This window comes from Perissodus microlepis, chromosome 3, assembly GCF_051167445.1.
Source record: "Perissodus microlepis isolate ML-2025 ecotype Zambia chromosome 3, ASM5116744v1, whole genome shotgun sequence".
Classification (NCBI taxonomy): Eukaryota; Metazoa; Chordata; class Actinopteri; order Cichliformes; family Cichlidae; genus Perissodus; species Perissodus microlepis.
In genome coordinates this window covers 38,003,434-38,016,770 of record NC_140463.1, presented here as the reverse complement: position 1 = coordinate 38,016,770, position 13,337 = coordinate 38,003,434, and the positions used below count along the sequence as shown (strand labels likewise).

Below are 13,337 nucleotides of genomic sequence, written 5' to 3'. Positions count from 1 at the left end.
GGACGTGGTGTGCGTACAGAGTGGCGCGGTGGCGCTCGGGGGGCCACGCAATTAAAATGATGGGCGGACAGCACTCCCACCATCGCCTCCTAGACAGTTGGGCAACCACTGCGCTCGAGCTGTTTGAGTCACACTCTTAGGCTCTCCATGACTCCGTCTCTTTTCTACTTTTGTTTTTGTTCCAAATAAAATACTTAACATTAATCGCAACTAGATCAGCTGCACTGTGCAAAACTTTTTATTGGAGCTAACTAAGTCATTCGCTCTCTCTCTGCTCGTCCCTCCGCAGACGGAGAGCCCCTGGAACGGCAAAGCAAGAGGGGGCTCCAGCCAACAGAATCGCCCGGTGAGGCGGCCCTGCACCGAGCTGCTGAAATACCTAACCGCCACCGATGACATCCTCCTCCACGCCAAAGCCAGCGAAGCCAAGAGCGCCTGGGGGGGTGCTAGTAGCAGGGACAAGAGTGGCATGGGTCTCGGTGCCTCTTCTTCCTCCTCTTCACCGTCCTCGTCATCCACCTCCTCGTTCTCCTCCCTCTCCTCCACCTCTTCCTCCTCTTCCTCTACCACCTCCAAGAAGAAGCCGGCTGTGCCGTCTCATCAACAGCAGCAGCAGCAGCCGCCACAGCAGCATCACCAGCGAGGTGAGAGCCGGGCTGGAGGAGAGTGTAGTATGGCTGGTCTTGGGGCTGGGAAGTGGCAGCGTTGCGCTCACGATGACGGGTTTGAGGAGTCGGAGGGTGCTACTATCCCTGTTGGCCACAGAAGCTCCGCCTGCGGCCATGCCCGCCCCAAACTGGAGCACGGGCCACCCAGTGAAGAAGGAAGGCCGCCAGGCGATGCGGGCCGCCTGGCCGCCGCTAGGTTTATTAGGTATATGCACTCTTATTCCCTCCCTCCCCGAGAGGCGAGTCACAGCTGTGAGCATTGCCGAGAGGCTGCAGGCGCCACTCAGGCTAGTGAGGGCTTTGGCAGGCAAGGCCGTAGCAACAGTAACAGTGCCAGCCGTGCGCCACATAGGCACATCACAGTGACTATAAAGAAAAGAGACGAGAAGCCGGGGCACCCGTTACTTAGCCAGCTGCTCACCTCCAAAAACAGGCCCGCTCAGTATCAGGCCCGTGTCCTCCCGCATACTCCCATTACCCCTTTACGGAGCAGTAAGAGCAAATTAGCAGCGAGGTCTGAGAGTCCAGCCCGGGCTTTTTCTAAGGTTAAGGAGGAGAAGGAGCTCAGAGGGACCACTGATGATAGAAACAAGGGAGTAAGTCAAGCTGAGGAGCCTGATTCAAGGCCCCTGTTGTCACCTCTCACCTTTGACCTAGAGAGCTGGGTTAACCAGCCAGATCCAGGGCTAGACATGGCCTTTGGACTAGATCTGGGGTGGCCAAGCCAGGGGGGCTACGGGGAGGATGTTAACCATGATGATGATGATGATGATAATGATGGTGTTGTTGTTGATGGTGATGATGATGATGATGATGATGACCATGTCATGGGCAGCCCCGCAGCGGTGCTCTCACAGGGCCCACCGAGCCCACTCCTCCCAGATACTAGCATTGCAGAGCCCACCCCTCCCTGCATCATACAAGGGCAAGGGCACCCACACATGCAGGCACTCAGCGAGCACCCCGATGACCAGGGCCACCCATTGTTAGGTAATCATGAACTGCATCCCCCCCACTGGCCTTATCTCTGCTCTCTTTTCTCCCTCTCTTGCTCTAACCACTTCCCGGTTTGATTTCACGACTAACCCCCTGTCCTAATTTGAATCTAACAAGTCATTGTTAGGGCATCAACAACAATGACAGCAAAACAGCCTGCTCGCCAATGCTTTTTGCTAGTCGCAGAGGCACTCTTTTCAATTTTCAAAAATGAGTGGGGTTTTTTTTGTCTTTGAAAAAACAAAGGAGGGGGTGGGAAAAGGGGTGAGCCATGTCTTGCTACTGTACGTCTTGTATTCGCAAAGCCAATCCTTGAATCATCTTTGCTGAGTGTGCTGAATATGTACATTTAGACTCAGAGCCCCGGTGCTGCTCTCTAGAATCGCGCTACTAAAGCCACACTTCTCTTAGCTGGAGCACAAGCCGGCCAGAGCCTCGGGCAACTGCACAAGCTTCCTTGACTCTCCTTTCTTCCTTCTTTTTGTTTTTCTTTTCTCCCCCCTCCTCTGCTGTTGGTGCATGCGATTATGACTTTATTGTCTAGGGAGGGGCTCACCCACTGTCATGTGTCTTGTTTGTGGCATCGTCTCTCTCTCTGTATGTCTTTTTCCATTTCGATCTGTTTGTTGTCTTGAGCGTGGTGTCTGTGTCTAGACACCTGTGAAACACGTACCATCACTTCATCCTGCCTCACAGAGTGAACAGTCTATCCTAAGAGAATAAATTTTTTAAATGGGGTCAATCTAAAAAAAGATATACTCTGTACAATAGTGTCCATAGTAAGGCTTTCTAACTAGAAATGGGTGTTTTTTTATTTCTTTTTTCGTAGTAATATTTGCATTTGTTGAGCCAATTTGGGATTAATTGTTGCAGACTGTGGATCTGTTCTCTTCTACCATGAGTGTTATACTTAGATCAATAATTACCCATGCTCCTTTGTGTTCTGCAGCCAAACCAACCACCTTGCCACTTCCTTTGACCCCAGAGTCTCCAAAGTAAGTGTGAGAAGTTTTTCCACATTATTCTAGGCAAAAAAAAAGGCAACATCGAAACTACAGAAAAAAGACAAAATCAAAGAAAGCTATATAGACTAGAATCCAACCTGAGGCATTTTTGTGATTCATTTCCATTTCTTTAGGTCATTACATCTTTCTTTAGTCTTACTTTCACCTGTGAAGTAAGACGTTCTACGTTTTATTTTGTCTTCCAGTGACTACAAGGGATCACCGTTTGAGAACAAAACCACTGAACGCACATTAAGTGTGGAGATTGCTGGAACCCCAGGTAAGCAGACTTTTTCTGACAATATCAATTCTTTTTAAATGACCGGCCGAGTACTTATAGCTGTGGTAGGCAGTAATGGGTTAATTCCTTTCGGGAGCCTTGATAGTTCCATCACAGTTCAGAGTTCAAGGTGAAGACATAAGGAGATCAATTTTATGCGCCTAAGTATTGATTAGGTCTTCCAATCTCCTCGGCTTTTATTAGCAAACTCCTCCCATTCCCCTACCACTCCCACTGGTTTGTTAGTGAAGAGTTAATATACCTTTCCTTCCACCAGATCCTAATGCTCTCTGACTGACAGCTCACTCAAGCCCTCTCCAGGCGCCGAATACACAACTATGCTGGCTTCATCAATCTGTTCAAGTAATGGCATCCTGTCATTTAGACGTAGGTCACGGCTGCATTAAAGCTCATTCAGACATAACCGCGACAGTGACAAAGAAGTGCAAAGGAATCGTTGCACGTATGGTCCGCATGGTCACGAGTGAAGTATAGTCAGGTGTTTGAAAACTTTGCAAAGAGCAGGGTCTTCGCGCGCTGCACGGTGCTGCTGATGCCCCAATCACACGGGCTCAGCGAGCGAGAGCTGTTGTTACGCACGCGTTAATTTTATTCCTGTGCTGTTCAACTGGTTCTCCTTAACAGTCATGTTTTACTGAGCTGAGCAATTCACGGGGGGCGTTTTGCAGTCGTGAAAGCGACGCGTGAATGTGTATGAGGTCCAAACTTGAAAGATCACCTTTGCAGTAATGGGACCAGGAGGCTCATTCATACATGAAACCAACATGTTCATACATGGTCAAATTAAATGGAAAGCGGTGTATGAGTAAAAGGAGCTTTAGCCTACACGTGGCAGGGAAAATTCAGATGGCTGCTGTTTTCATTGGGTTTTGCTGTGTAATTGAGTTTTGCCTGTATGATCAGCGCCTTCCTTACTCAAATTCCCTGTGGACGCAGGCAGCTGCGTAGATGTTGCCAGACTGGGGATATTTCTTCATTATCAGTCACTTCATCCTTTCGTGTTATTGAGTTATGCTCAGCTAAATTAGAAAAAAAAAACTATATGTAATTGGTATTTAAAAGACAAAAGGGACGAAAATGTGAGGGGAAAAGCTGCAATATTGCAGGTCATCCATTTCTTTCGCTCTTTATGTCAATGATGTTAGTAATTACCACGTTTTCTTACAATTAATTACCTAAGGTCAATAAAACAAAATAGCAGCCCTGGCCCTTTTGTCTATTTATTTACTAGCAAGGGAAATGGTCCTCATAATACGCCCTGTCTTCTACTTAGCTCCTGTGGGGGTGGAAAAGCAAACCTCCAGAGGTATCCCCCTGTCCTTCTCAGTTTGGCTGAAGTGCTGTTTAACCCATTTATGTAGATAAGCTTTCAGGGTCAGAGGGGAGATGTCTGTTGAGACCTAAAGATTGGAAAGAGCAATGCCCCTTAATCTCTGTGGCAATCAAACGCAGTTAATATTTCTTCCGCTTTTACTGCACGTGGGCGAGTCTGTTGACCTGTGGCCAAATCTAAGCCGTCTGTTCTTTTCCAACACATCCCTTTTATAAGCACGGTCAAATAAAGCCTTTCACCTGACTTAAACCCGTTCTGTGGAAAATGTAGGATTGAATATTAGCAGGAAAGTCATTAGTCCAGAAAGCTCTGGGCTGCTGAGCGCCTTTCTCACTTAGAGATTAGCTTTTGAGTCTCAGCGCTGTACGAGCCAGATGGATATAGATCCCAGTAAGCAGAGTTGTCAGCTTTTAGGTTCGGACTTACACGTCCTTCGTAGATTTAGAGAATCATCCCACTACAATAGAGATAAAGGGTGGTGCTACTGATAATCAAATGGCAGTCTACCAGGTTGGCGGTCCCACCTTCTACTCCCAAGGCAAGTTGACCATGCACTGGTGGAATTTTCCTTGACTTGCTTCCAGTAGTTTATTACTTTATGCCTTTATGATGAGTTGTAGTAGTAGTAACCACTCATTAAAAGAAAGATAAATTCAATTGCGAGGACTTGTACATTTTGTACCTACTCGAATGATGATTAGTAGTTATTAATAGCGAGGTTTGGACTGTTTGACTGCATGTTTTCTTGACCCTTCTCGGAGAGGTACGGTGAGCACCCCCCCGGGATCTGACTGTTCAGACCTAATCTCTATCAAGCTAATAGATTTACCCTGTACTGCTGTGTTGTCTTTAATTACTGTATCTCATGACACAGAGGTGGTCTGTGTGTTGTTATTTGCCTAGCTTACTGCCGGATCAACTCTTTAAGCCTGGAGTTGTTTTTCGCTCCGAGGTCCCTTCACAATTTGCAGCTGGACGAGAAAATAGAACTATAAAAAAAACCCAAAAATCCCAAAACCTTGCCTCTTTCTGCCTCGATCGCTGCGCCACCGCTTTCTCTCCGGGGCCCGCATGATTGGTGCTCACACCTGCAGATCATCCATCACTAGCAAGTTTGACTGAGAGGCACATTTTTATCTAATTCTGATTTATTTCCGCCTATCGCTAATGGCTCCTAGTTTATGACCCCGTGCGTACGTTGTTTTGGACAGATGGCGTTTGATTGGTGAAACAGAAGTTCTTCAGGCATTGTGTAGCATCCACTCTCCCTCTCTGCGTCTCTCCTTTCTCATTTCCAAAGCTCATTTAATTGGCATAATGCAAATATATGTCTGTCTCGCTATCATGACTGGGGAAGAGGGGGGGAAAAGAAGTGAGCGAGAGAACGAGACAGAGGAGAGCGAGAAGGGAGAAGGAAAGGAAGGGAGGAAGGGGAGTGGGCGCTTGCAGTCCTACTTATAGGCACATCCAGATAATAAGTAGGATGATAAGCTGGTGGATCAGGCCTTCCAAACACAGCCGAAACATGCACATTTATGTTTTGCGATCCCACACGCTCGTTGCCAGGCTGTCTTTCCGGTGCACATCCTAACACGGGATTTGATACTAATAGCTGTCATTTGGTGCAATTCGCCGGCAAGGGAAGAATGATCTGCATTATAAGAATGGCAAAGAAGAGGGGAGAGCGTAGGTGTTTCAAAGTGCCTGAGTTTGACTCCAGTGAGAGTCTGTTAGCGATGAGTGTGCCTGCGTGTGTGGGCACATTTGTTCTGCGGAAGATAAAAACAGGAAAAGATGCAGGGAGACAGAGCCGGAGAAGGAGAGATTGATCTGGTGGAAGGTGGCAGACGGGAAGAGAGAACAGGGCGGAACGGCAGACTCGAACTAAAGCGAAAAGGGGGCGATCGACGAGGAAGAGGAGGAAAGGGGAGAACGAGAGTAATGGTGTCGGCTGTTTGTGTGAGTGCATTAACAATGCTATAAAGTGGGCTCATCTCAGGACTTCCCATATAACTGCCATCTGTCTGGTTGTAAATCTGTGAGGGAGAGGGAAGCAAGAGGAGGCGGGGGGCACATCCAATAGGGACATGCCATCTGAAAGGAATGTTAACCTATTCCCAGTGCTTCCAGTGATCCACCACCAGGCTTGCTAAGGCAACATTAAGAGCGGTGACATCCAGTTCTCTTCTTACAGAAAATGTGGATGGTGCTGGCTAATCTTTAAACATGCACTGCGTCACACACACAATTGTTCTTTGAGACTACACACACACACACACACACGCAAAAGGGTCTTGGCGCGGGACGGCGGCCAATTCATCGGAATGAAACCAGACGTTTCTATGAAGCGGGCAGCGATATGATACATTCACTTTAATTTTTTTCCTACCTGCTATCAGATGCATTACGTTTGTCCTTTCCGGGGTTATATTTTTTTCTTTTTTTTTTCCACGAAAAGGGATCTTTTCAAGGTCAGCGAGGTAGAGAATGGCAAGTCATCCGTATTACAGTGCAGCCATATCAAGTTACACCAAGCATTACATTAATCTGTCAAGATTGCAATAAAATAGGATTAGGCCGAGGGAAAGTGAATATTTTAATCAGGCATGTATCTGTGTCCACTGTCCATAAACTGACCCGGGAGTTTATAGAGGAGTGTGGGCGAGGAGGCAGAGGAGGGAGGGGCTAGGTGGGGAGGTTTGCGTTATGATTCCATTTTCATTTTACTGTTCCCAACCCAACCTGTGTCTCTTCCTCCCCTCGCAGGTTTGACACCACCTACCACGCCCCCACACAAAGCCAGTCAAGAGAATCCTTTCAAAGCATCTCTCAAAACCAAGTTGTCTTCATGTTCCTCCTCGGCCTTGGCATGCAAAAGAGCCAGGCTGAGTGAGTTGGGCCCCGGCGCTCTGGCCCCGGCCCCAGGTGCCTCAGGCAGGGGCCCCACCAGGAAGGGTCCTGAACAGACTGAGCTTTACGCCCAACTGAGCAAAGCAACCACCACCCTCCCTTACTCCGTCACTCAACACGCAGTGGGGGGCGGCCTTGAGGAGTATCGCAGCACCGGCAACACTAAGCGGGCAACGCCCCGTAACTACAGCGACCATGACTATTGCCAGGCAACAGCTGGTAATAAGAAGGATGGGGGCTCAGCCACTGTTACCGCAACCACAGCTGTGAAAATGACATTCACCTCAGGTGCCACTGATGCTCCAGTGCCTGCTGAAGGCAAAGTGGAGAGCAGGCATGTGGAATTTAAGGATTCAGCCATGCCACCGTCATCTTCATCATTTCCTCCATCATCAGCTTCACTTGGTTTTTTGGCTAAACAGCAGAATTTGGGGTCTGTGGATGGAGAGGCGGGCCAGGTTCGGGGGTTAGGGGAGCACGCCCTCACACAAACCGCTCAGATCCCCTCACAAGAGGCCACTATTGACAGGGACCAACACAATCTTTGCGCCACCAGCCGAAAGCTCCTGTGCGACCAGGAAATCCGAGCAGAACTTAACAAGCACTTTGGCTACCCTTTGCAAGCCCTCTACAGCCCGGGTAGCCAGGAGAAAGAATCAAGCAGCAAAACGAACAATGCTACAGCTCCTCAGTCCCTCGAGGGGGGAGAGAATGACTGCTACCCCCAGAGACTGCCTGCCTCCAGCTACCTTCACCCGGGGTTTCTGGCCTTCCACGACGAACTAGAGCTGGACGAGAGCCGTGAAAGTCGATTCCTCTTTCCATGGGAGGGCACCCCTCTGGATCTACTCTTTGACTGCGCCCCCTGCTCTCCCTCTTCTTCCCCACCATCCAGCTGCTCCCCTTCACGAGGCTCTGTCTCTCCACCTTCCTCCCTGCTCCTGTCACCCAGCAGACCTTCCTGCTGGGCCGGCAGCGGGTCCCGCTCTCGTTCCCGTTCCCAGTCTGGGTCCCGCAGCTCCTCTTCACGATACCGCAGGCGCTCTCTCTCCAGCTCACCCGACAGACGGCCGTCCTCCTGGTAAGTTATCGGTCTCTTCCCCAGACTCCCCCTCCTCAATTTTTTGTTCTTTTACTTGGCTGCTCCACCTCAAAGTTATGCAGTTTAAACAGGACTCATAGCAAGCAGGAAACCACTTCTCAGAAATGTTTACACCACCTTGTATGCCCATTTTTAAAACAACATGGTCACGCCCTTCAACTCTCCCTTTCCGCATGTGATTTTGACTCAGAATATTTAAAAAACTGGCTCTGATAGACCATAACCTGGCCTTTTTAGGATTTCTTCACTTCCTGCTATTCTGTGATGGAAGAGATTCTAACCATATTGCAGTTGTTACACGACTCAGATGATTCCTTTATGCCAGGTGACACTTAGATCTGAGCTGACAATGGGGGAAAAAGATTAGTTGAATGGTCCCCCCCTAAACTAACAGACAAAGGACAAAAGAGAAAAAAAACAGAACATGAAAGGTGCCAGAGGCACTGGACTTTTGAACAGTGTGAGTTTTCATCTCTAGGCAGGGAGTTTTATTTGAGTGTCTTTCTAACACTCTCACCCACCCACCCACCCCTTCTCACTCACTCCCTTGCATGCTCCCGTTTTTTGTTTGATGCTCGGGCTATTGTTTTAAGCGGCAGCTGTTGTTTTTACTGAGTGGCAAACCCTCGTCTTTTACATCCCCAGAGATGAAAGCGAGAACCAGTCTGTGGGAATATAGTCTCCAAACCCCTCTCTAAAAAAGACTCCTATCATCATAGCTTTCTGGGAGAACTACATTTCCCATGCTTCCCTTTGATCAGAGCCGAGGGGGATTCTGGTTGGGTTCTTTTGGTGAAAAAACAGAGGCAAACTGGAGCAACCGAGAGGGATGTGAATAAATTCAGTTTGTCAGGAGCGGCTCATTGAGTGACTCCCAGTGTACGACTCCACCGCTGTGACTCAGTTTGTTTGCATGATTACTGAAAGGTCAGTTTACTCCGCGGAGCCAATAGAATCACTTTATTCTATTCGGGCCCTTGTTCTTCGCTCTTGCTCACAAATTATACAGTAATAGTCTCAAGGCGTTGCATCAAAATCTGACACTGACAAGCTTTCTGAAAACGCTGCATAGGGATTGGAGTTTGAACGTGACAGAGCAGTAAGCTTGTTATAGTTCCACGCAGGAGAAGATAAACAGAATTTCAGGGAAATAATTCTCTAAATCCCTCCTCACTGTTTTAAGATTTCGCAGCATAAGATCCTTGATCTTTCCAAACTGGCACTCCTTTGCTTCACTGAGCTTCCCAAACTTCTCTCCTTCCATTATTCAGGTCTTCCTTCTTCAGCAGCACTTAAATATTTAAGCATCAGAAGTTCGAGCAGTGTAGGGGAACTAGCTCTACAGTGAGGCCACTAAGGCCATAAGTATTGATCACGTCTTCATACAACATAGATAGCACGTGCACATATGATAGCGTAGATGCATATAAAAATCCTGCAGCAAATCAAGCACATTTTCCGAGGCCAGGGTTGTGTTAGGTCAGCACAAGGAGAGGAGACGATGCTTTTAATGCAGACTAATGGACCCTGTGCATGTCTAAGAGGTTAATTTAGTTCTTAAAGCCAAAAGCAAATTAACCAAATGTCACACGTTTGCAACAGTAAACAGAAATATATGAACACGTTTCCTTTGTTTTTGCAAAAAAAAGTGACTTTTAACTTTATTTTTCCCTTCAGGTCTCGTCACAGCACAGATTTGAATGCTTTTCGTTCCAGGAATCACAAGAGCCCCCACCCTCAGCCTCGATCTCCTCTGAACCGCAGGCCAAGGTGATTGTTTTAAATGAATCATTTAACCTTCAATTTGTTATGTGCTTAAAACTTTTAGTTACACGCTTCGGGTCACGACAAATGTTTGGTTTTTCTGTGTGTTTTTTCTTCTTAAGATTTCTTAATGGCGTGCATGAAAGCACAGCACCACTTTTTGCTGTCACCGCTCAGAAATCCTTTGAGTTCTTTGTGAATGCCTTTCCACAGCCAGGCCTCAGGAGCATCCTGTCCCAACGGGTTGGGGGATTGGAGAGAGGGGGGGGGGGGGGTGACAAACATGCAGGGCAAATATGTTTAATTGATCATGTTTTATTAGACGAGTGACAAAAGAATCACACTGATGCGCGTTCGTACCGCACCCGTGAGCTGACGCTCCCAGCTGTATAATGCCACTTAGTCAACTTACTGCCTCTGTAGTTTTGCATGAGCCACTGCAGAGGGGACCATTTCATATGCAGAGATGTACTCGCGCTGTGCTGAAACAGAGACAGAGAGACAGACTGACACCATCCCAGTGCTCCGAGCTGATTTGGCACCCACGCGCCTAATGACACCCGACAAGCCCGAGAGTCGCTCATCAGTCGAAAACTTAACGGACACGTCTCGTACTGTTCCAGGCTGGGGGAGAAAGTTGCACTTTCCTTCTTGATGAAGCCCTAACTAAGCAGAAAGTAATGACATGTGAAGTTGTGCTGACAGTTGCAGCTGCTCGGCTCCCCGACTGCGCTGCTCGCCGGCACTCCCGCGGGCCTCACTCGCGGGCTTCGCAATTGTGGCGGTGGCAAAAAAGACATCTTATTAACGTGTCTGTCTCCTTCTCTTTGCAGCCCTCGCGCCGAATATTGGTGATTGTTCTTCATAAGCATCAACAGGAAGGGCGAATTTAGAGGATGAGGGAGTGATCTCGCAATATGTCCTCGTCTCCACAGGTATGACAGCTACGAGGAGTACCAGCACGAGAGGCTGAAGAGGGAGGAGTACCGCCGGGACTACGAGAAGCAGGAGTTTGAGAGGGCCGAGCAGCGAGAGAGACAAAGGCAGAAAGCTATTGTGAGTCAGCTGACACAACTACCATCACAGTCCCTCTGTAGCTTCTTTTTTTTTTTTTTTGAGGGGGAAAGGGGTGGGGGTGGGGTTTGATGCTTGACTCTGGGTCTTCCTGCAACAAAGCTGATAAAAGACCACATGTAATCACTGCTGTGGCACAACGCACAAAAACCTCCCACAGACATGCACAGATTACTTGGGATGACACAGCCCTCCAGCCCGGTGCCATGTGCCACAGTGCGTCTCTCTCCCTGTGTGTGTGCGTGCTGAAAGAATACATACAAAGTGAGTTCCTGAATGATTCAGGCGACAGGCCCTTCCTCTTTATCTCTGGGTTGTGTATTTTTAACGTCTCCCGTCTGGAAACACTGTCGACTCTTATTAATCACACCACAGGGGCAAAAATGTTAAAATAGATGAAAACTAAGAGAGCAAAAAAAAAAAAAAGGAGAGGATCTTTAATTTTAAATAAAAAGAAGGAAATAGCCACTAATTCCACTCCAATCTCTTCTTTTTCCTGTATCTACTTTAAAAAAAAATCATGCAGATTCAGTGAACATCACGTTTCTCCACCCTTATCTCCGCTCTCCTTGTCTCAGTGTGAAATTACTCGGGTTTCCAGCGGGATGGCGCTGCTACCACCCGTTGATAAAGCACACGTTAGGTGGCGCAGTAATTCGAACGATCTCGACGATGGAGAGACGAAAGATTCCCAGCGGTAAAGCTCGAGCTGTCAAAGGGACGGGCACGCCAATGCCGCCTTGTTTATCAGCCGTCAGCAACTACGCTCTACATTTTTAGCCTCCAAACAGTGTGCAACATTAAAGAGGGGAACAAGCACAGGACAGTCGCACGTGGTTAATCTTTACTTGCTTTCCTCAGCTGCAGCTCAAATGAGCAAAGGTGAACTTTGAGTTTAGCGCCAGGCATCCGATTTCCATACGTGTCACTATTGCCCCGAAGACAGCTTTCAGAATTCCAACAGGCCTCAATGGACTTGCCCAGTAATGAATGAATAAATAAATAATACCAGTCATACACGATAGCCTCGGGCCTCAACTGTATTATATGATTAGCAGCTGCAATTAAAATACTCAAAAGCCAGCCTGGCGCAGTTTGTTCCTGAATTATTCCACTATGACCCTCATGTCCTCTGAGGTTCAGGGAGCAGGTTTTTTTTTTTGCCCCGAGGCGCTCTGCTGCTGCTCTTTATGCTTCCTCTCTCTTGGATATGAATAACCTTATAATATTAACAGGCCTCTCATTTAGGGAACATCGCCAAGTTTGCTGTGTGTTGTGAGTTGGACTCCTAAAAGCTGGAAAGAAAAACAGAAAGAAAGAAGCAGGCTTCTGTGATATATAGCTGAGTCACTCCCACTGCTTTATTTTTAGACTTCACAAAAAGGAAGAAGCAGCCCCAAACTTAAGACATGGCATCATTTGATAAAAATCGCTCTGCCTCTGCTTGATGAGTTGCAGAGAGAAAGAGGAATTGTAGTGCCAAGGCAGATTGAAGGTGCTTCCAAACTGCAACTCAATCAGATAAGAGGAAGCAGGCTGAACCAATCACAGAGGGAACACAACAGACAGATGGAAAAGAGGGACAAAAACAGGGGGGGCCCCCCAAAGTCGCCGGCAGTATCCACAGGAGTGATCAAGACCAATTCATTAGGTGCTCGGTGAAGAAAGGAGAAGGGGGAAAGGAAAAACAAGACTCCCCCTTTTAATCTCTTTCCCTCTGCGCTGTCTGTCCTCTTAACGAGCAGGAGGAGAGACGAGTGGTGTACGTGGGGCGACTGAGGTCCGACTGCACCCGGACGGAGCTGAAGCGCCGCTTTGAACTCTTCGGTGAAATAGAGGAATGCGCAGTGAACTTGAGGGACGATGGGTAAGGCCTCAGGATGTTCTGTCTTTGTGTGAATCTGTGTCCTATCTTGGCTTTAGTGTTGTTTTAGCATACCGTACGGGGGGGTCTACTGTAACTGCTGAACTTACAGCAGAGGCCGGTGACAAATACAGAGTTTTTGCAATCTGAGAGCGTCTCCCGATTCATCTGCATTTAGGCCCGTGGAGCCTGAAAGACGCACCTTTATTGATTGTCTTTTGCATATAAATAGAAAGATGGTCATGACCGACAAGGCCCCCGCCCCACCCTCGTTGAGTCATTGTTGCCCCACAGCAACACTCTGACGTGTTTATTTTCTAT

At 47.9% G+C, this 13,337-nt stretch overlaps 1 protein-coding gene across 8 annotated transcripts in view; it reads left to right on the top strand.

Annotated features, from left to right (window-relative positions):
- ppargc1a (peroxisome proliferator-activated receptor gamma, coactivator 1 alpha) overlaps positions 1–13,337 on the top strand; it is a 308,162-nt gene that overhangs the window by 288,955 nt on the left and 5,870 nt on the right. For 4 of the 8 annotated variants that reach the window (XM_084924331.1, XM_084924330.1, XM_084924333.1 and 1 more), the window contains exons 5-11: positions 290–644; positions 2,614–2,659; positions 2,875–2,948; positions 7,069–8,293; positions 9,992–10,084; positions 11,014–11,134; positions 12,898–13,019. In XM_084924331.1, the coding sequence (XP_084780457.1) occupies positions 290–644; positions 2,614–2,659; positions 2,875–2,948; positions 7,069–8,293; positions 9,992–10,084; positions 11,014–11,134; positions 12,898–13,019 (2,036 nt within the window). Of the gene's footprint in view, positions 1–289; positions 1,659–2,613; positions 2,660–2,874; positions 2,949–7,068; positions 8,294–9,991; positions 10,085–11,013; positions 11,135–12,897; positions 13,020–13,337 lie in introns of all 8 variants that reach the window. The other 4 variants (XM_084924328.1, XM_084924327.1, XM_084924329.1 and 1 more) reach the window with 2 other exon arrangements.